The sequence below is a fragment of the Podarcis liolepis genome, assembly GCF_965112155.1.
Source record: "Podarcis liolepis genome assembly, chromosome: 12".
NCBI classification, from domain to species: Eukaryota; Metazoa; Chordata; class Lepidosauria; order Squamata; family Lacertidae; genus Podarcis; species Podarcis liolepis.
Window position 1 is genome coordinate 55,488,495 of NC_139563.1, and position 23,214 is coordinate 55,511,708.

General features: G+C 42.3%; 1 protein-coding gene across 2 annotated transcripts in view; it reads left to right on the top strand.

The window, feature by feature from the left end:
- Nucleotides 1–23,214, top strand: part of POU6F2 (POU class 6 homeobox 2) — a 310,874-nt gene that overhangs the window by 224,603 nt on the left and 63,057 nt on the right. For both annotated transcript variants that reach the window (XM_083468803.1, XM_083468804.1), the window contains exon 5: nt 15,224–15,543. In XM_083468803.1, the coding sequence (XP_083324929.1) occupies nt 15,224–15,543 (320 nt within the window). The remainder of the gene's footprint in view (nt 1–15,223; nt 15,544–23,214) is intronic.

Genomic DNA, 23,214 nt, shown 5'->3' on the forward strand with positions numbered 1-23,214 from the left:
CCCAGGTGGGATTGGGCAATTGGCTGAGATAGATGGAGACCTCCAGGTATCCAGCCTGGGGAGGGCGAAGCCAGTCCATACTAGCGGGAGTCGCATCTGCTCTTTTAGGCACAAACCATGTGAACATTGCAAGTGTCACAACTCCTTTTAAAAATAGATACCATATTTTTCGCTCTATAAGATGCACTTTTCCCCTCTGCTGCAATCCCATTGGCTGTCCTGGCTTCTGGGCTTCAGAATTTTTTTCTTCTTGTTTTCCTCTTCCAAAAACTAGGTGCGTCTTATGGTCTGGTGCATCTTATAGAGTGAAAAATACGGTAGATTAATAGATAATCAACCTTTGAAGCATAAACACCAGATCTTTGTGATAAGTCACTATACACAAATGGTTCGCCATGTGGTAGAAACTGTCCCATTGAACAATTTGCAGTGTAATCCTATGCATGCCAACTTAGGACTAAATCCCATTGAGTTCAATGATTTTTCTTCCAGGTAAAATGGCAGTCTACAAGTTCCCTCCATGTGGTGCCAGTAACATGCTCTTGGACTCAGCGATGCTCGTATTAATTCTTTTCCTTAGAGCTCTAAGGTGGTGGAGTGTCAGTTTCTTCCTGAGTTGCGATTTTTGCAGCAATGGCAGCAGATAGAAGACATTGATGCAGTGTGCATGGTTCATAACAACAACAAAAGTTTAAAAAGAGTAAAGGAGGACAGCCTTATTAATGGAGGAAGTGAGGTCAGAGGTCTTTGCAGTCTTAACAAGATGACAAAATTTATGAACCACCACAGTAGAAGTATGTAGTTACCCTCAGTCTGTTGATATAATAAGCCCACTTGGGGCTCGTAGTTATTTCACTTGAATTTGTTTTTGTCTCTGTTATCTTTCCTCATTTTGGGCTTTCTTTTGCCTTACTTGCTGTCATAGAGAAAATGTGCGTGTGTGTGTTTTTGTGTGCGCGCACACACACACGAGAGAGAGACAGATGTTCCCTAAAGTGCTTATCAGTAGTTTGGTTTAGATGAGACAATATTTAATACTTATTGAGGAAGGAGTATTGCATGTAAAACTGTGAAATATGAGAGCAGCTATAATTTTGGTTCATTGGTTTACTTTTTTTTTTACAATTTCACATTATTCAAGTTTATGTAATGCTTCTAAACTTGAGTAGCAATTTTAAAAGAGAGCTTAATTACTAGGAGATCATAGAGAAAGGTGATTCATTCCGAGTGTCGGGGGGGGGGGGAGAGATGCCACTAAAGCAAAAGCAAATATCCAAAGCCTGCTTTTTGAGTCTTCCCTGATTAGGGTTTTCATATTTCAAAAAGTAAAATTCCTGAGCTTTTCCCATCACATTGCCATGGCCATACTTCTGAGTTCTCCCTGACATTCCCCCCGGCGCCATTCTTACACCCAAAAACCGAGACATGTCGGGAATTTTCCTGATGTATGGCAAGCCTATCCCTGATGAAAAGCTTTGAGTGTTTGGTCCCAGATGAGTTATATATTTATGACATTTAAATCTGCCTTTCCACCAAGGACCTCAAGATGGCATACATCCTCCCCTCCATTTTATTTTCAAAACAACCCTGTGAGGTAGCTGGACTGAGAGATGGTAACCGACCCAAGGCCACCCATTGAGCTTAGTGTCTGGGTGGAGATTTGAACCTCAGAGTCTTACCATTCCTACTCCAACACTCTAAATTTTAACACTATGTTCACTGTACACACTGGACAAGCAAAATATTGATGATATCTATGTAGGGAAAATAACAACATAACATAACACTAATATAATAATAATAATAATAATAATAATAATAATAATAATAATTTATTTATTTATTTATTTATTTATTTATTTATTTATTTATTTATTATTTATACCCTGCCCATGTGGCTGAGTTTCCCCAGCCACTCTGGGTGGCTCCCAATCAGTGTTAAAAACAGTACAGCATTACATATTAAAAACTTCCCTGAACAGGGCTGCCTTAAGATGTCTTCTGACTGTCAGGTAATTATTTATCTCTTTGACATCTGCTGGGAGGGCGTTCCACAGGGCGGGTGCCACTACTGAGAAGGCCCTCTGTCTGGTTCCCTGTAGCTTTGCTTCTTGCAATGAGGGAACCGCCAGAAGGCCCTCGGCGCTGGATCTCAGTGTCCGGGCTGAACGATGGGGGTGGAGACGCTCCTTCAGGTATACAGGACTGAGGCCGTTTAGGGCTTTAAAGGTCAGCACCAACACTTTGAATCGTGCTCGGAAACGTACTATAATATAATATAATATAATATAATATAATATAATATAATATAATATAATATAATATAATATAATATGAGAGATTTTGTTTCTGCAGAGCTCTTTTTGAAGAAATGAGATTGCTAAAGTCTGTTCCCAGTATCAGACATAATGAGTGCAGATTTTTATCCCCATTAAAGGACGCTCCATTGGCAATTATATAATTTTTACTTATTTTTTGCAGACAGCCAAACTGCCCATATTAAGTTCTGTCACCAAAGCAGATTCACTGTTTGTATCATCCTGCTGTGTTGCTAGACGTATTTTTCCTCAGGGATTGATGCGTGATAAAATGTGTGGTCAGACATGTGATAACATGGCTGTTTGTATCCTCCCAGACAGCCCCCCCCCCCAAGTGGCTATATGTGCACACCATATAACTTGTAAACGTCCCTTCGTACAAGCCCTGTAAATAAGTAAATGCCATAAATGTTAGCCCCTACAGTCCAGCTTGGACCAGATGTAGATGCTGGGAAGAATTCCTGAAGCTTCCGCTAGTTATGATGACAGCAACTGTTACAGTTAAACTCAGAAAGGATATTGAAACTTCCAGGACAGCTGCTCAAGATTTTCAGAGGTTTGCTAGGTCTTTATGTGTGCTAAAAATTCTGGCTGCACAGGATCAGGGAGACTAGCCCTCTGCTCTCTGGTGCTATGAAACAAAACCAACCAGAGTTATATTAATTTCAGCTTCATTGGAAACATGTAAGAGAGGAGGGGGGAATCCATGATTGCCAAATGGAAAAGGTTTAAAATTGATGAGGAAAGAAATTTTCATTTCCAAGCTTCCAAGCAGGCTATTAAGATCAACAGAGTAAAGAAAAACTGCTTGGCAGTGTCCCCTGAAGAAAACCATTTTGCATCTATTTAGTTAAAACTTGGCAAAACAAATCCAATTTTAGCGGTTTCAGATTTCTCAGTGCACTCATAGTGTTATCCTCGCTTAGTTACTGTGGTTTGAGAGACACTGTGTAACTCCAACTTTCTTTTTATTAAAAATCAAAGCAAAACAGAGTGTGATTTTAAGAAAAGTGTCTGGAAGTTTCAATTTCCTCGCTAAAACTTTCCACCTTTGCACCATAAGGTACCCTCCAGCATTCCATAGATGACAATTGGGACGCTCCTGTGTATTTTTACACCTCTGTTTTCACAACAAGACCTAAGTACCCTCCACCATAGATTGCTAAATGCTTTTTCCTGCTACTTGCTTTATTTCTTTCCTGTGCAATATTACGTACGTCCTGGATGGGCTTACGGATGTGTTAAGAAACTGGTCAGAAGAAGTTTTCTTTCTTAAAACTGATGGATATTTAATATATGTTTAATCTCACAATAGATTTGGCTGAAACGTAAACATATTTAGCAACATTAAGTCTCAGAATACACTGTTATGGGGAGAGAGCACAGTGGCATGCACCAGAAAACAGGCTATGGCCTTGAGAAACTGGGGCACTTAGAACACGTAGGCTGAAGCTGCAAAGCCACATTTGTACATTTCCTTTTTATATTGTCTGTATTTGTTTACTACAGTTGTAGATTGCCTTTCATCCCATAGAGTCCCAGGGAGGTTTGCAAGACAAACCAACATCAAATTGCAACATTAAAGTACAAATATACATTTAAATTTCAAAAGCAATAAGGATGTCAAGCAGCACGCACTGATGCCGTAAAAACGTCAGCAGCAGCCATCAGGCAGAAAATTAAGCACACACACAAAGACACGCACAAAATACTGGATAAAAGGATGTCTCCTAAGCTGTCAGGGATGGAGTTCCACAACTGAGGTGCCACCACAGAGAATGATGCACCCAAAACAATGGACATTCCCCATTGGCAAGGTGGTAGCTATCCACAGGGTCCAGAAAGGGCCAGCTGAGGAGAGGCCATACTGCTCTCTCTGTATGGCACCACCCGTTCTCACAAAGGCATTTCCCATGACCTAGACACACTTGGCCGGTCCCTCCCACCTTGCTTTTATTAGCCAAGAACAGCAAGGCCCAGCCCACGTTGGCTGGGTTTGGCTGCACCTCCTGTCTACATCCTCAGGCAGTAACAGGTGAAACAGATCCCACAATACTGAATCAGACAGTGCATGCAGAAGAAGCAAACATGCTCTGTAAAGTGCAAACAAGTTTCCTCTAAGGCACAGGTGGCGAAGCTGTGGTCCTCCAGATGTTGCTGGACTCCAGCTCCTGTCAGCCCCAACCAGCCTAGCCCACGTTCAGGCATCCCAGCTCGTCTAAATGCGATGCGATGTTCATTTAACGTGTCCAGTTCCCCCCGCCAAAAAATAAATAAAAAAGTACACGCAAGAGGAGGCCGTCAGAATTGAGACCATGTTGGGACCAGTGTTGGGGATTCTTCTTTTTCCTCCCCATGAGCTAATGATAGGTGCCCCAGAAGAGAAGGCCTCCACTGGCTCCAATGGAACTTCCCTCCCAGAGATGACAGTAACTTGGAGGTTGTGGTGCATTAACATTGGGACCACTGTGAAGGTGAAAGCAGCTTATCAACTAATAAAAACCACACCCATTTCTCCTGTCTTGATCCTTGTCTCCCTGTCTCCCACTTTTAGAGTGAGCAGAAGCTACACGTGTGGAACGCATTCACACATTTAACAGCATATATTGTATGGCCTTTAATCTATAAACAAATTATTATGGAGGCTTTAAACACAGAGAATTATGTTCATAAGTGGAATGTATCCAAGAAAAGGATCAGAAGACAACTTGTGGGAGTTTCGGCATAACAGCCCTTCTGCTCCTGCCACATGTCAATGAAATGTGAAGTTGCTGAATGGGAATCAGATTCTAGAGTAGGAAGTAGTTGGACAAGTGACCTTGGCAGCATCTTCCTTCTGGCTGTGAAGCCAACCTGGTGCCTTCTAGATGTTTAGGACCTCAACTCCCATCACCTCCAGCCCCTACAGCTGTGTCAGCTGAGAAAGATGGGAGTTGCGGTCCAACCATCTGGAAGGCACCAAGTTGGAAATGGCTGGATTATGAGGTAAGAAAAGGTGACAGCCCAGGAAGAAGACCAAAAGCAGAGCAGGGCAGCGGTTCTTAGCCTGTGATCCTTGGACAGGCTTCAGGGGGTCCACGAACAAGGCACGCACACAAAAATCGTGGCTTTTTAACTTCAATTTCCTTTATGTTTGAAAATTTTCTTTGTAGAATGTTATTAAGAGAGTTCATAGCTTTCAACAGATCCTCAAAGAGGCCCCAAGGAAGGTTAAGAAGTGCTGTAACAGGGGGTTGTCTCAGTTCACGGAAGATGAAGGATCACTCGGTTAGCCTGATTTAAACCAGGTTTTCAAACTTCTGTCACTCTGCTTGCTAGCACATGATAAAATAACCTGTGATAAATTCAGTGCTATTTTTCTAGAAAAAGAGGTGCCAGAACTCATCATGAACGTCTCCCTTGTTTTCTTATAATGGCAATGGCGCCCACCTATTTGTTAATAATACAGACTCATTGTCTATTTCACTTCTGCATATCTATGTATAAACCTCCCCACAACACACCAGCGAATAACTATTTGTACTTCAGTTTCACCAATGAATGTGTTTTGTGCCCGTTGTACATTAAAATCTCCTTAATTGCCCTCAAAGTCACTTTTAGATCACTCTGTGAATGCCACACAATTCCTAGGTGAGGTCCCAGGCTGCAGGGGACAAAGAATAACTTGTCAGACAAGCAGGACCCTGATGTGTTTAATTAGATATTTTGCTGACTGCATAGGCAAATGTAGGAGCTCTGCTGTACACCCCATATTCACGCACAGCTGTAGAGATACCTTTTCAAAGGAAACAAAAGGAAGGGCAAAAGCAATGTCAATATGTTGGCATTATGTCTGATGGTTTGATTTTAGGCACGTTAGACCGCCTATTGTGTTAAGATTCCCTCACTATTAAGATACTGTTGTTACAAATTTGTATTGCACTGGTGTCTAGAGCTCTTATTATGAGAGGTTCCCATTGTGTTCCTCTCACTACAAATTACTAGCACGAGATATTCCCTGGTCTAAAGAGCTTTTCATTTATTTTGAAGCCATCTTAACACACACAAGATGAGAGGAGGAATATAATGAAAATTCACATGTTTAAATAAAGTGGGTTCTTGGTTTTATTCAGATGCTTACCAGACTGACATTAAAACGAGGTGCCGTGTAGAGGTATAATAAGGGCCCTCAGATAAAGCGTTTCACAAGCCTAAATCATCATTCAGACACAATGCTCTCTGCCGCGCTCCTTGGTGGAATGAGGGAGGGCGCTATGTACGTGACTTGTTTTGTCGTGGGGAGGGGGGTCCTTAGATAAGCTGACACTGGGAACCAGCCATTTAAACTCCCCCAACCAAAACACTTTGATCCACCATCCCATTGTATTGCTGAAAGCCTTGTTTTCAGTTGTGGTAACTTCACTTTTAGTTAAGGAGAAAGATGATTTACTTCAAAGTGTCTCTTTGAAGATACTTGTAATGATGACTGATGTTCAAAGAAGCAAACCCTTGTTACTCCTGGATAAATATTCCCGAACGACACAAAAACAAAACGAAAGCACCCACCGACCCTCCAGTTTCGTTGTAAACAAGTTAGATGAATGAATGTTGCACTGATAATGTAATCAAAATGCACAGAATGGGCCAGGTAGTTTTGCAGGTAGCCTGGCCTTGACCACACAAACCATTTGAAATTTCCGCCGGGGAAAACAAAGTAGAAATTCAGATCCTGGCATTTCAAAGCGAAATTTTCCTAATCTGTTTGAAATCATAGAATTGAAAGGGGAAGAAAAGGTCACTTATTCCAAGCCCCTGTGTGACATTTTCAGCCACGGCCTCTTTGACCCAGCTCAGCTTACGTGATCTAGACAATGTATTACCACCAGCAGATGTTGAATACAGCACTGAAACTTGCTAGTAGAACATCACACATCTGCACTGGGTTCCTGCTGGCTGCTGGACATACATTAGGGTGCAGTATGCATAGGAGTGGGTTCCCTGTTTTGGGGGTGACACCAGTTGTGTGGAATTCTGCATGGCCATGTAATTTTAGCCATGTTGGGTTTAAATTGAGTCCAACTCTTGTTCATTCAAGCAAGTAAGTGAAATCATATGATCAAGAGGGAGCAAAACAAAGACCAGGGTTGCTAGTCAGCTTGAGCTGGTGGGGGACTCAGATTTAAGAAAATGGGGGGAGATGTATCCATGTATAAGACACCCCCTAATTTTTGACATTATTTTTAAAGGAAAAACCCTAGTCTTATACACAGAAAAATACGGTACGTTAAAGCATAGGGATGGGAAACTTGTTTACCTTCAGATGTTGTTTAATAACATCTCCCTTCATCCCTATGTATTGGCCATGCCAGTTGGGTCTGATGGGAAATGGAGTCCAACAACATCAAGAGGGCCACTGTTCTCCATCCCTGGGTGCTGCACAAAAACAGAGCCCAGAGTGCTACTTTTGCAGTCAGGGGAATCTGAAATGAGTGGGACAAAGAAATCCAGAATAGTAATGGGGAGAAGCTAGAGCTATGTGTGGGTTGTGATGATGACATCTATCTATCTATCTATCTATCTATCTATCTATCTATCTATCTGTCATCTATCATCCATCATCTATCTCTATCTATCTATCTATCTATCTAATCTCAGTTCAGAACCTCTATTGTGTTCTGCACCTCTTCTCCAAGAGAGGTGTATCATACAAACCAGATATCAGACAAGAATATTTGGTTATGGGGCAGCAACTGGAGAGAACAACTTCTTCAATACCATATTATTGTTCAAATAATCATCTATTGAACTAAGAATTTTTATTATTATTTTAAACCATAAAACAGTTAGTTGTTTGGGTCCCATATACCTCAGAGAATGCTTTTTCTCCTTTGTCCCATCAGGACCACTAATATCAACCAGAAGTGCCTTATTGACTTCACCATGCTCCAGGTGTGAAGAGCAAAGGGACCCAGAGATATTGCTCAGTGGCTGTACCAGAGCTGATGGAACTTCATTTCCCCTACAGGAGCCTGAATGCTGTTGAGCCTTTCCTGCTTAGAACAGCACTTAGCAGCCACAGCTGAACACATACTTACTCCCCATCAGCAAGGGAGATCTGGGAGCAGCCATGAGAATGTACAGCTGAATGGTCTAGTCACCTCCGGATGGTGATGCTCAACTGCATCCTGTCGAACTGGGTGCATGTATTTTTTGTTGGGTGTGCGCGCCAGGGGCCATGTGCATGACTAGTGCTGTGTGGCTGGAGCTGGATCAAGACCACAGGGATGCAATTTTATTTTCTATATATAATTAGGGTTGCAGAGCTAACCTTCTCTACTCAGAAGCAAATCCAGTTAGAATCAATGGGCTTAATCCTATGTAAGTGCAGCTTAGGTGTTCTATTTCTGTTGTAACCAAAATAAATAAATATAAGACGGGATTCCAACCCCCCCCACACACACACACCATTTTGAAAGGCCCCAAATGTTGCTCTGCTACCTTTTTTCATGAGTCAAACCAATCTAGAGAATGATGTTATAGCCCTCTATACAATATGGTGTTTTAATTCCCATTTGCACCAAGGAAGCAAATAGTGTATTAAAATCTAATTTCTTCAGCCATTTTCTTGCATTTGGACATTTAAAATAAGTTAGTACAGTTTTTACAGTGCACACAGGGAAACTGAATCAAAAACACTGTCATAAACCAAGAGGAAAAGAAAACAATTACATTACCTTCAGGTGAAAGCAGCTTCAAATATATTTTATGCTGCTCTTTAGTTGATCTTCCTAACCAGAACATCCTGAAAAATGATTCCACTTTTCAACATTACAGGGTTGGGGAGGGAGGAGAGAAATAATCAGTTTTGCGGTAGACATTTCCGTACTTTGCAATATTAAAAGATCACAAATTATTGATAAGTTATTAGAATTTCTTAATGTTTGAATTTTGTTGCATTCAATATTTAAGTTGCATGAACTTCTCAAAGAAATTATTCTACAGCAAAAAATTAAGGTTGTAGTTAGCCCCAAAAAGAATGCAGAGTAAAGGCTTTTTAGTATGTTGCCTTGGACACAAAGATAGATAAGGCCGGCTCCAGTATAAGGATTTCTTTAAAACATTTATTTCCCCCTTATTTATTAAGATAACCTATCAGAGAATGTATGCAAAGTGACAGCATGAATAGGGCCACATGTGGCCAGGTTGACATGCATAGGTCTTCCATTATATTAGGAAATGGACATGTGTTGTATCATTTGGGTAGTTCGCACAGTAGTTTATCAACGTCTCTATTATCTGATTTGAATCTAGCTGCGCACATTCCCATTGACATCAATGGGACATGAGTTAAGTCAAGGCCAGCTCTTCCAGTTTATTTTAGTGAGACCTAAGTGCAACAATTCCATTCATTTGCAACCCTATGATGATTGCTTTGGAAGTTAATATGCATGGAAACTATAGCTATTAAATGAGGGGTGTACAAAATCTGCGGTCGGTTCAAATTGTTGATCACTGTTTGGTGATTTTCCATAACAGCTGGGAAACATACCATGAGTCTCTTGTCAATATGTGAAGATCCTTGGTGTTTATGAAGATTCACCAGTGAACTCACACTCATCCCATCACAGTCACCACAATGTTGTCTTGGAATGGGCAGTGCAGGGATGCTTTCAACTCTGGGTCTAGCTCTTCATTCTTTAATTCTTAAACTTCTGCCCTGAAACCCCAAACATGATTTTATGGTAGTCAGGAGGCTGCCAGTTCCTTTTGCAGCCAATGTATTTACTAGGAGACAGCCAATTAATTTTATACAATATAGGGCACTCTGCAACCATCAGGATGCCTTGACTTTTGTTCCCTGTATTGACCTAGACTGGATTTGAACCACTGATCTAGAAGTAATATGCTCTGTAACCCATTAGTAATCTGTTGAGGCATCAAGTTTTAGCCTCACCCTCTTTGCCCACCCCCCTCTATCATATAAAAACAGCAACTTTTCCCTCCTCAAAAGAGAAAATTGAGCATGTATGGGGGAAAACAGGCATTTGCCCACACCCTTCATTACATAATACGTAGCAGTGTAAATGCAGGCTTACATTAGTCTATTCATTGTGTGCATTCAGTCTCTAGAAATCTACTTCAAGGAAAATAAAAGGAGTATTGCTCATTAAAAGATAAACAAGATAAGAAAAGCAGACAATGTCAATGTCAGCACAGGCCCAGATCCTTAAGTTAGTTACACTTTTCAGTTTGAGGCAATATATAAATCTATTCTCCATTACTGGGGTGGGGGGTGGGGAGGAAGGGATTAGTCTTCTCAAAACAGCGAGAGCCAAATTCTCTGCTCAGTCGAATACGAATAGCCTTAATGTATGATTTTCTCCTTTTTAGTCCATTGTACATTGCATTATTTCGCATTAAGGCACAATTGTGTAACATCTGCAGAATTATGGAAATAAAAGACTGTGGGGGAAAGTAACACAACAGAACATGTGGTAGAGGGTTGCTTTAGATGCCCAACAGATATTTTGCCTGATACAAGTACACTTCAGTAATCAGGCAGAATCAAGCCATATGCATCCATTGAGCTATGTGAAGACATTTAGAGTGTACAGGGAACTCTTAATTTGATTGATTGGTTGCAATTATTTATATCCTGCCTTTCAGGATACAAATCCATTAAAGCTGGCTTACAAGTAACATTAAAACTGCATTAAAAAACAAACTGCAGCTGTGGGGGTTACATTCTAAAGCACCATGCACATCAGTGAACTCGTGTATATTTGAACCACCATTGAAAAAGTCTACAAATACCCTGTTCTGCCCTGCCCCGTTCCACCTCTTTCTTTGGCATTTTTGGATCAGCATGATGTGTGTATGCACAGTCGTGAACAAATTGAGTGTGCATAAATTGGCGAGTGTGTGTGCCTTTGTTGTTGTTTAGTCGTTTAGTCATGTCCGCCTCTTCGTGACCCCATGGACCAGAGCACGCCAGGCACTCCTGTCTTCCACTGCCTCCTGCAGTTTGGTCAAACTCATGCTGGTAGCTTCGAGAGCACTGTCCAACCATCTCGTCCTCTGTTGCCCCCTTCTCCTTGTGCCCTCCATCTTTCCCAACATCAGGGTCTTTTCCAGGGAGTCTTCTTTTCTCATGAGGTGCCTTTATCATCATATAAAAACTTGTTAGGATCCTTCCAACCGGACAGTTTTTGGATTGGGAGAGAAAGCCCAGCAGCAGCAGAGCCTGACAAGTGGTGTCCTGTCCTGAGCCCATTGTTGCTTGTCTTTATAAACAACTTGAGGGGATGCTGATCAAATTTGCAGATGGTACTAAACTAGCAGGGGGAAATAATGCCGCAGAAGACAGAATCAGAATTCAAAATGACTTTTACTTATTGGAGAACTGGGCCCAAACTAACAGAATAAAACACAACAGGGACAAATGTAAGGTTCTGTACTTAGGCAGGAAGAACCAGATGCACAAATATAAGATGGGGGGTAACTGGCATTCCAGTAAAACTTATGAAAAGATACTGAACATACTTCCCTTTGGCATCTTGGCATATACAACATTTACACTAAACATTCAGATTTTGCAAATATGAAAAATGCTGGATTTAGATCTCTGGACCTGATTAAATAGTGAGGGGATGGGAGTGCCTGAGTTCCAAACCCAGCTCAGTGATGACATGCTCAGCAGGTGTGACTGATATTTGTCCACATGGCTGTGGCTTCAGATCTCTTCGACAGTGGAATTTGCTGCCAAGGAGTGTGGTGGAGTCTCCTTCTTTGGAGGTCTTTAAGCAGAGACTTGACAACCATATGTCAGGAGTGCTCTGATGGTGTTTCCTGCTTGGCAGGGGGTTGGACTCGATGGCCCTTGTGGTCTCTTCCAACTCTATGATTCTATGATTCATGACCACAGAGGAGGAGCTGGGTCTTAAGGTCTTCCAGGGGAGGGGGAATTATCTCAAGAAGCCTGGATCATGCCATCTTGGTAGGTTTGTACTGGTGGGGTTCTACATTTGACTGTTGCCGTCCTCCCAGCAGAGCTTTTGAGAAGGAAAACATAGCTCAATGGATGAATGCATGTCTGAATCTTGGTAGAGGGTCTGGAAAAGGTATTTGCTCCAGTCCTTGCAGAGTTGTTGCTGGTCAGAGTAGGCGAGAAACTGCTAGACTAGGTGGCACCAACTAGATGGTCTGGCCTTTATATGATTACAAGGACCTTGAGCTAATCACAGGATTGTTTTAAAGATGCCATCTTGAACATGATGAAAATGACAAATTTACTGCCAGTTACTATAGCAGGATCATGTTGGGCTGTATCACTGAGTAAAGCGCTGGGTGTTTCCAGGCACTAGAAAGAATATTTTTAAACAAAAATAAGGTGTGCTGCAGATGGTTTCATGTAACCCTGATCCAGCTATAATCACAGAAACTAGTCAGGTATATCTACTGATGCATCCCTGTTTATCTGCAGCCAAATTGCTCAATACGGTCTGATGGGTATCCTAGTGGAGCCCGTTGCCCATCCATACCCCCACCAGCATAGTAGGTTGTGTACAGGTCTCTCTGGCTGGATAAGGGTGGCAGACCTTAAAGCTTCCCACTACAGCAGATTAGAGCCCGTACAGCAAGGTGGATACATTTCAAGCAGGATTTAATTTGAAGAGGGTAGCACAGATTGGAGCCAGCAGATCTTTGGCTGTCCTGACTCCATCCCTTCCCCCCACACATATGGCCTCTCTCAAGGGCATACACTGGCTGTCTCCACCAGGGATATGCCAGGACTTCAGCAATCACTTGTGCCCACCTGCGGTTTAGGTGGGTGCAGTCAGGAGTTCCCAGTAGTGGAAGCCACTGACCAGTGGAGCATGTCGCAATTGGGCAGAGAGACACCCCCCATCTTATCCAACCCCCCTCTTGCATGGTGGAATGGATGCTTGGATTGTTCTGCCCTTTGGGCAGTGGGACCAGCAGACACTGGAAGATCTGAATCCCGAGGGACTCATGAAGAAGGGTAGCCAACAATTTCCATCTTGTCAAGTGGTTCTGAACTATTACATAGAGGGGTTGTCTAATGTTTTTTTTTTCAATATACAGAAACTCTTCTTCATTAACCTTCCAAAAATTAGAAAATACGCTGATCTTTTTCTGGATACTATTTTAATTATAGTAACACACCATCCAGTTAAAGTTAAGGACCATGATATCTAAAAATGCTGGCATTTGGCTTGATTGTGTCTAGAGTTAAAATAACACTTGTTTTGCAAATCTCCAGGGTTCTGGCTCTCTTCTAAAGTTCTTGTCTTAATCTGTTTTATCCTGACGTGCATCTTAATTTCTTTGGCACCATGCATATGCTTCCATGTATAATCATTTAGGACCTCCAGGCAACTTTGCACTTTAGCACTGAATCTTATTTTATTCCTTTTAATATCCTTCACCAGCCCACAGAGCTCTACAGCCATAAAACAGCTGTAACAAATTGAGGCCGTTTTCTTCTTATCCATTTGCACAATGAGACTCCTAGGAATTTCCTTCTTGGCTTGTGATTGTCAATTATATATTTCTTTTAAAGACTTTTAAAAAGTACAGTTACCCCATCATCACATTCTCATGAAGTGAGCTATAAAGTGCCAGTATTTCCATTTTACAGATGGGAAACTGATGCCAAGAGACACTAACTTGTCTAAAGCTGATCTGCAAAGACAAAGAAAAAAGAACTGGGATTCAAACAGAGATCTCTCTCCCAGACCTAGGCCACTTTCGGGTGGACAACCTTGACTGCTGAAAAATTTGTCACCACACAATTTATAGCAGGGGCGGCTAACTTGTCCTCTGGATGTTATTAGATTTCAACTCCAATATTGGCCTATGGTCAGGGATAATGGGAGTTGCAGGCAAGCATGGCCAATGGTCAGAGATTATGGGAATTGTAGTTCAATGACATCCAATGGGCCACAGATTAGGTGTCCATGATTTACAGTGATAGCATTCATTCTGTTGCTAAGAAACGTTAGCCTATTACTTTACTCAGTATCTTTATAGGAGGGCTTCATGATTTGAGACTCATAGAACTGAACACCAACTATGTGTTTTGGCATCTCAGGTGTTTGGCAACTGCCCCACAGGCTCAAAAAACATTTCTTAACGCTTCTGTTCAGCTGCCAAACATTAATTGTCGGGTTCTCTTCACTTGGCAAGTGACTGGCGGTACAGACCTGCCCTACAATCTTTTCTAGAGAGCCAGTGTGGTGTAGTGGTTAAGAGCGGTAGTCTCGTAATCTGGGGAACCGGGTTCGCGTCTCCGCTCCTGCACATGCAGCTGCTGGGTGACCTTGGGCCAGTCACACTTCTCTGAAGTCTCTCAGCCCCACTCACCTCACAGAGTGTTTGTTGTGGGGAAGGAAGGGAAAGGAGAATGTTAGCCGCTTTGAGACTCCTTAAAGGGAGTGAAAGGCGGGATATCAAATCCAAACTCCTCCTCTTCTTCGTCGTCTTCTTCTTCTTCTTCTTCTTCTTCTTCTTCTTCTTCTTCTTTTCTTCCAGCTTCCACTTTCTTGGCTCCCACTAATTTCTGGATTCTAGTTTCCTTCAAGAGGTTTGACCAATGGTGCTTTCTCTATCTATGTTCAAATCGTTTCCCCTACCTATGCAAAAGAAGAGTGAGCTGTCTATGAGGACTGCTGTTACTGTAAGAATGTGTCTCAGAGGGAGCAGGAAAATCATGCACATTGAGACTGTACTCACATTTTGAGCTTTTATATCTGCAGGCAGAAGCCTATAGCAGAGGTGGCCAGCTTTTGTTTTCTCCTCTGCTCTTCTGACAGTGCTCTGGAGTCTGGCAGTATATCTTTGCAATCTACACAAAGAAACACATGTAATTCTGATTTGAATTTTATTTTATTTTTTACTTGTAGCTACCTCATCCCTGAATTCCCAGCTTCAGCAGCTTCAACAGCTTCAACATCTCCAGCAGCAGCAGCAGCAGCAACAACAGCAAGGCCAAACTAGCCAGCAGCCACAGGGACAAGCCAGCCAGCCACAACATCAATCTCAGCCACAGCCACAGACGCAGCAGCCTCAGCAGCCGCAGCCCCCGCCTCCACCACAGACGCAGCAAACCCAAAGCCAGAGTCAGCCGCCACCAGCCCAGCAGTCTTCAAGCTCTCCTCAAAAGCCCAACCAGTCACCAGGGCATGGCCTTCCCTCACCTCTCACGTCACCAAACTCACTCCAGGTAAGGCCCCTGGTTATCTGAGAATTTGTTCTGGCCACTTCTTCCAAAGTTTCTCTTGCTTCTCAGGATACCTCTTCGTTTTGTTTGAGTAACCATTTGCTTGTTTTCACTTGGTTGCTGGCATCCATTGGTTGTTTTCACTTGGTTGCTGGCATCCATCTGTCTTGACTCTTGAGAGACAATGGAACAAACATCTGGGGATGAAATCAAACAGCTGTGTTAACAGTACTGAAGTGACCTCCCCTAGGGCACAAGCCTGGGCACTGTGTATGGAGGTCCTGGGCTGCCCAGACAACAAGACCCTCCCTTGACCTCACTGATGTGGTCCAAAGGAAAGCAGAGCAATACGATTGCACTAGCTTGGCTGCAGCGGTTGCCAGAACGATGCCATCCTACCATTTTAAAGAATTCACTGTGGATTTATATAGGGTTTCCTTCTTAGACTTGTCTTCTCCCAAATATGGAGGATCAGAGTTTTCCTTCTCCTAGATGGGCTGCCTTCCCAGGTTGATGAGCCCCACCTGCCCTACCCTTTCCTCTACAGCATGTTCAGAAACCACCTTCTTGACCGTTTGACCCACTATTTCTCTTGTCTACGACCTTGGGGGCAGGTGGGTAGAGATGGAGAGTTATGGGATAACTGAAGGGAAAGGTGAGATGCCTCCCACAAGCTGCCAGCTCAGCTACTGATGGGCAGAGATATCATCTCTCCATGGTTCTCTCTCCCCTCGTTTTATCTTCACAACAATCTTGTGAGACCAGTTGGGTTGAGAGTGAGTGAGAGACTTAAGGGCAATTAGTGGGCTTCATGGCTGAGCAGGGATTTAAGGGCATGTGGACATAAGAAGAGCCTACTGGGTCAGGCCAATCACCTACATCGTTCATCATCGTGGTCTCACAGTGGCCAACCAGATGTCTATGGGGAGCCCCAAAACAGGACTTGGGTTTAATTTGTTCAAGGCTAAATGAAAATATTTTTTTCCAAATTAACTTTTGCCCATAAAAGTGGCTATTGTCCTCCACCTCTTTCTGGTCACCACTCTCCTGCCCCTCATACTTTCCCACAACAACCTGACAACTATCAGCCAGTTTATACCCACTCTTAAGCACCAAGACCTATTTCATTCTTGGTTTGTCCCAGGTATATAGCATTACACTATCATCTGTACCTATTTAAAGAAGGGATGCAGGCTGCGCGCACACACACACACACAAACACAGGAGTATGGTGGTATTGATGACTAGACGTATAGTGCAGTCTGCAAGCATCTGCAAATAAGAAAAGCAGTCTGTGAAAAACAGCTGGTACGAATGTACCCTAAGTCCCCATGTGGTAACTAAGGAGAGTCCATTTCATTCCTCAGGAAGGCAATGATCCACTCACTGCAGGGAAAATAAAATGAACCCTGCAGGGGTTGCATGTACATGCTGATTGCTGCCAGCTAATTTAAATCAATCTTTTGTATGCATGCTGTACCAAACCAGCAGCTTTTACGTAAGCAATAAGAAAAAAGCAAAACCGAACAGTGGGAATTCCTAGACTGCTTTCCACTGAAGGGTAAATGCCTCTTTTTCTAGTGTGTTATCAGCAACTTACACAAAATAAGCCATAGGCACAAGTATAGGAAAGCCAGGGAAATGTGTTTCCCACAGCTTTGGAAGTGGGGTGGATTTTTATTCGTTCATCACCCAGCATCTTTGGGGAAGCTCATACACAAGTCTCATTCACTCAGGATGTTCTCTGCACTGCAAACGTGCAGCCATGCCCCCTGCGTGCTTACGTGTAAGACTTATTCCTAAATGTGCATGGGATTGCAACCTTAAACCCAGGTAACTCTTGGGATTGGTGAGAGGAGATTAGTATTTGCCACAGAGAAGGTCCACCTCCTTCATCAAAGTACGCTTCCCAGAATTCTTTGGGGGAAGCCACCAATATGAATTGGTAGTATGGACAGGTCCTCTGTGGTAACTATCCTTCACATGATACAGAAAAGGCAGCCAAATTTATTTCGAAACATAAACAGAAGAGAACTCCACAAGATGGCAAGCAAGATAAAGATTTTGGCCACCCCACACCTCTATCTTTGTCTCTTGAAGTTGTCCCTTTAACAGCCTTTTGATCTGCAGCAATGTTACCAGATGGTAAAATGTATGTCAACCCTGTAAAGAGTTTCACCAGCTGATTCCTGCATAAAAAGCAATCCAGGCTATTTTCTTATTGACCTGATTTGCTCTATTGATTAAAGAGGGGATGGGAAAATCTCACTCATATGCACATACTAATAAATATTGTTGTGTGCCATGCTGTCATGCTATTGGCTGAATAGATTAATAGGTGATCAGTGCAAAAGATCACTTCCCATTTGTATGGACAATGTACCTCTACCTGTAGATAGGATCCAGGAATGAGAGCAATTACTATGCATGTGTGAGTCATACTAAAGTCAGAGCTTTTAGACACACATCCCAACACATTCTCTCCATCAGGCAAGCAAATGGCGTTATCACAATTCTAGGACACATTCAAGCCAGTCAATAGCACTTGAGGAGGCTGTGGAGCAGGACTGGTGAGGAGAGCAGCCTGGGGAAGGGGAATGTCCTTAGAGTCACCTAGGGCTGTACAGAGAGACCTAGAGTGCCAGATATGGCACCCTGGTCTGTGCCTGCCGGTAACCCTACTGAATACAATGGAAATTCCTTCTGAGTCAACATGCCAAAGACTGAACTACAGATGTGGGCCAAGTTTTACGGGGTGGGGAGAGGCAGTTTGGATCTTGATTGGCGGGGGAAGCATGTTCTGTTTTCATCACAAAAACCTGTTGTTCTGAAAGAGAAATCCACCATTTGCTGCAAAGGTTCCCATGTAGCCATAGTGCAAAGGGTATTAGTTTAGAATTCTTTGGCCTCAAAAGCTCAAGTTTCTTTAAAAGGCATGGCAATAATATAGTGCCAATGAGTACTTAAGGTTCGTGGGCAGTCTATTGTTGTTAGCAAGAGCTTAGGGACTCTTTAATAGGTTGATTGGTGGTGGTGGTGGTGGTGGTGGTGGTGGTGGTGGTGAAGAAGAAGAAGAAGAAGAAGAAGAAGAAGAAGAAGAAGAAGAGAGTTAGATCCAAAGGGGTTGCTGTCACATTTTTGCCTCAGTGCCGCTGCCAAGCCAGCATAGATGAGTAAATTCTGCATGAGACATATCCTAAACTGCTTGTTAACTACCCATCTGTTTGCTGTACTCCTAAGCAGCTACTGTTGCCTTTCGTCTTGCCATCTTTAAAATTATTTGAATGCTTCTGTAGGATTTGCTGGGAGGTGTTTTGTTTTGTTTCCTCCTGACCCTTGACTGGCCACTAGTTTTATGAGGAAACCATTCTGAGGAAGGATCAGAGTGTGGGAGGCCAGTCCTCCCCTGTATTTTCCAGGTACCAAGCAATCCTGTTGCCACAGTGCACTGCTTCTTGCCACTAAGCTCAGGGACCAGTTGATATTCCTCACTGGCCAGATTTGACCCCCGGCTCTCTAGCTGCTGATGCCTACATTAGAACAAGGGGACTTACAATAGCCCACAGCAGGTACTTGACACCATTTTCCACAACCACTATTGTAAAAGCCTATAAGAAGCCGGTTTGTGTTTGTGTCTGTTTTTTGTTTTTTGTCTGTTGCTTTAACTTAAATATTGACTTGGAATTAAATTCTAGGAAATAATAGCCTCCAAGGTAAATGGTCTTTATGAACTAGAACGAAGCAGTTTCAGTTTGAAGAATATTAAGGGAATAAAGATCAACTAAGTTACAATTTGACAGGTTAAATTTCATTTCTGAATTCTTGATTTTTCATGTGGGTTTTATCTTCTTACATTATTCAGCGGCTGTCTGAAAGATATTGGTTTAGAACAGGGCAACTTAGAAAGATTGTCATGGAGAAGCCAGTAATACAGAAGGATGATTGCATTTATTTCAAAAGGCTCTGAAGGATAACAACAATTATAACTAAAAATGTACAGGTGCTGTCATGTCTTCAGACAGAAAATTAAATGAAAGTGACTTTGTTACATATACCTGAGTGAGGTATTTTACTTTCTTTTGTTGATTTTAAATTGATGGTGGTGTTGGGCTGCAAACAGAGCTACAAAATTCAGAATGATTCTTGTCAGATTTTTCTGTGTCACGCTATGATTTTATTACTGTTTTGCACTTAGGTCAGCAGACAGTGCTGCATTTCCAGGTTGCATGATGTGTGTAGGTGTGGGTGTGTACACACACACACAGAGAGAGAGAGAGAGAGAGAGAGAGAGAGAGAGAGAGAGAGATACACAAATAATATATATGGCTACCTGTACTGGTTACCAGGGCCATTTTGACCACACTTTTAACCTGTTTTGGTGGTGTTACTCCTCACATAGATTGTGATAGTCATGAATTTACAGCACAAACATGCTTTTCAGGTGCATAGACTTATTTCTGCAACCTTCAGGAGAAAGTACTTCCAGAGTTCCTAACATGAAGTATCCTTTCAAGCATGTGATTGAGAGTAAGAACAGAAAACAGTTTGCACAATTAAAGTAAACCATACCGTACATTGTGGTAGGAACAGGATAGCAGCTGAAGGTCTGGGTTCTAATTTCTTGCAGTTCATGCCAAGGACTTCCAGGCCTCAGTGGTCCTTCTTTTAAAAGTACACACTCATACACTCGTCCAAGCATGAACCATTTTTTATTCAGTTACAGATAGGTAGCCGTGTTGGTCTGCCATAGTCAAAATAAAAAAATTCCTTCCAGTAGCACCTTAAAGACCAACTAAGTTAGTTCTTGGTATGAGCTTTCGTGTGCATGCACGAAAAAGTGTGCATGAAGAAGTGTGCATGCACACGAAAGCTCATACCAAGAACTAACTTAGTTGGTCTTTAAGGTGCTACTGGAAGGATTTTTTTCATTTTTTATTCAATCATACATATGAAGTTGCCAGATCATATTGGTTCATTATACAAATAACCCTTATAAATCCATATCTAATGCAACAGGATCTGATTAAAATCTGCATTTTTTTACTTGTGATAAATTAATCAACTTACAGTACCAAGCAATTGGTGAGAAAACAGATAAATCTTAAAATATGACTGACTACTAGAGATAAAAACGAATAGTCACTGCTTTTGTGTTTGGGGAATTAAAAGGAGGTAAGGGGAAATAAGAAAGGGGAGAGTAGTGAAGAGCCTTAAAAATAAAAGCTAGCAGTTTAGTGATAAGACAGAGTTGCCAAAAAGTAATCTAGAAGACCAGTCTTAGGTGGTGCTAGCATGGTCAGGGATTACGGTAAGTCAGTAAGCTTAGACTCTAGAGAAACTGACTTCAGTTCCTTTCTGCCTGACCAGAGTGACTTTCTTCTCGACCTAAGTAATATTATTTCAGGTTTTCTGCACTAACTGGGGGGGGGGGGGGATGCATGAAATACTGGCTGTACTTACAGCTGATTCAGGCATTGCCTTGCCACAGCTTTGGCATGTGAAAGGAATTTAACCCTTCCCTTCCCCGGTGTGGTCCTGAGGTAAACCCCTCTTCTGAAGCGCTAGTATTTGCATTGGCACCACCTTAATAGCTCCATGTGTCTACTCATGTGAGCCAAACATCCCACTGAAGAGGGAATTCACACAATTTCACAGATCAACTTCTGTGAGCAAAGTATACTCTGAAACCAATTGATCTGTGAAATACAGTGAGTTCCCTTTTTATGTTACACTGCTCATGAGGCCACATGCATAGCCTGTTAAATGCACAATTAAGACACCATTAGCCATAAATTGGGACGCGGGTGGCGCTGTGGGTAAAACCTCAGCGCCTAGGACTTGCCGATCACATGGTCGGCGGTTCAAATCCCCGCAGCGGGGTGCGCTCCCGTCGTTCGGTCCCAGCGCCTGCCAACCTAGCAGTTCGAAAGCACCCCCGGGTGCAAGTAGATAAATAGGGACCGCTTACCAGCGGGAAGGTAAACGGCGTTCTGTGTGCTGCGTTGGCTCGCCAGATGCAGCTTGTCACGCTGGCCACGTGACCCAGAAGTGTCTGCGGACAGCGCTGGCTCCCGGCCTCTAGAGTGAGATGAGCGCACAACCCTAGAGTCTGGCAAGACTGGCCCGTACGGACAGGGGTACCTTTACCTTTACCTAGCCATAAATTAATGTGAACTTTATATGTAGCAAAAGGTATGCTACCACGGTGGCTGCAAACTCAGGCCCAAACTGATAGCATGAAATATCTAATCACATTTTATGTATCTTGTTTTTTTCTTGTTTAACTAGAAGGACCATGTGTAATTGTAGTCTTATGCTATTTTTGAATCCTTGTAAATTGGGGGATGGTGGTATTTTATTTTGACGCTAGCTGGTGCTAGTGTTCGATTCAGTTCTATCCATATATTTGAACCACACAAACGAGAAAAATCTGCTATGCAGAGGAAGAGCTATACTGCAGCTGGAAAAAGAACCCAACTGATTCTCACTCTTTTACTCACCTACAAAGATCGACAGAAAATGAGGAGATTTCCCAAGGGCTGCCTTGACTGTAGAATTATTCTGACCATTTTCAGAACTCAATGATAAAGCACCTTTGTGTTGTTGAAACCTACACAAAATAAGCAAAGCCAAAGAAGGAACTTGACGGGTAAATAAAAAGAGAGAAGAGGGTGTTTGGGTAGGCAGGAGGAGAGGTGTGGAACATCAAGACTTATAACTACCAAAGAAACCAGCCCAAATAAAAGCAAAACCTTAGATTGCAAAACCAGATTCTACTTCAGATTAAATTTTCATGCTAATCTTAAATAATATATCTGGCACCTAGATATTTTATGGCAACGGAAAATAGATGGGAAAGCTCAAGCTTAAATGAGAAAGAGCACCTGCACAGATGCCCCCAAAACCTGCATCTTCGTGAAAGTAAAACACAACAAACAAACGTTGCTTTCAAGGGCTGATTTTCCATTAAAAGAAGAAGATAAAACTGTTTTTCTAAGGAGCTCAATTCAACGTTCACTGACACTTTCAGGAATTTGCTACAAATCTTTAAGATTTGGGAGAGGTGTGGACAGCAAAAATTATATTGCTTTGAGAGTAGGGATGGAAGGATCTGTCAGTTTCACTTCTCCGTTTCTCATTTTCCCAATCTTAAATTCAGTTCTCCAGCTTTCTGCAGCGATTTGTGATTTTTAAGAAACACACACACACACACACACACACACACACACATTCTTCAGCATTTTAGTGCAGATTTCTCTTAAGAAACACATTTTTGTCTGTGGTTTTAACTAACGTGCACACTTTTACAAGCATTTTCTCCTTATATATGTATCTTATTTTCACTAATATAATTAATTTTTATACATACTACCCCTGATAATATGCATTTTTGTAAACGCTGTTTTTCCAGAAAACTGCATTGCCAAATTTGGGTAAGTGCAGATTTTGAAGGATGGCCGCGTTGTGGTTCTTGTATTGTTTTGGAATGTGTGAATTTGATAAATTCAGCTTTAAATGAAAACTGAGTCAAATTTCTCCCCTCCCCCATCTCTATTTGAGAGTAGTTGTTTGAGGAAGAGCCATAGATCCGTGGTCGACCATGGTTTGATAGGGGTAGAAGAGGCTCCTGTCTGAAACCCTGAAGAGCTTCTACCAGTCAGGGTACTGTGTAGA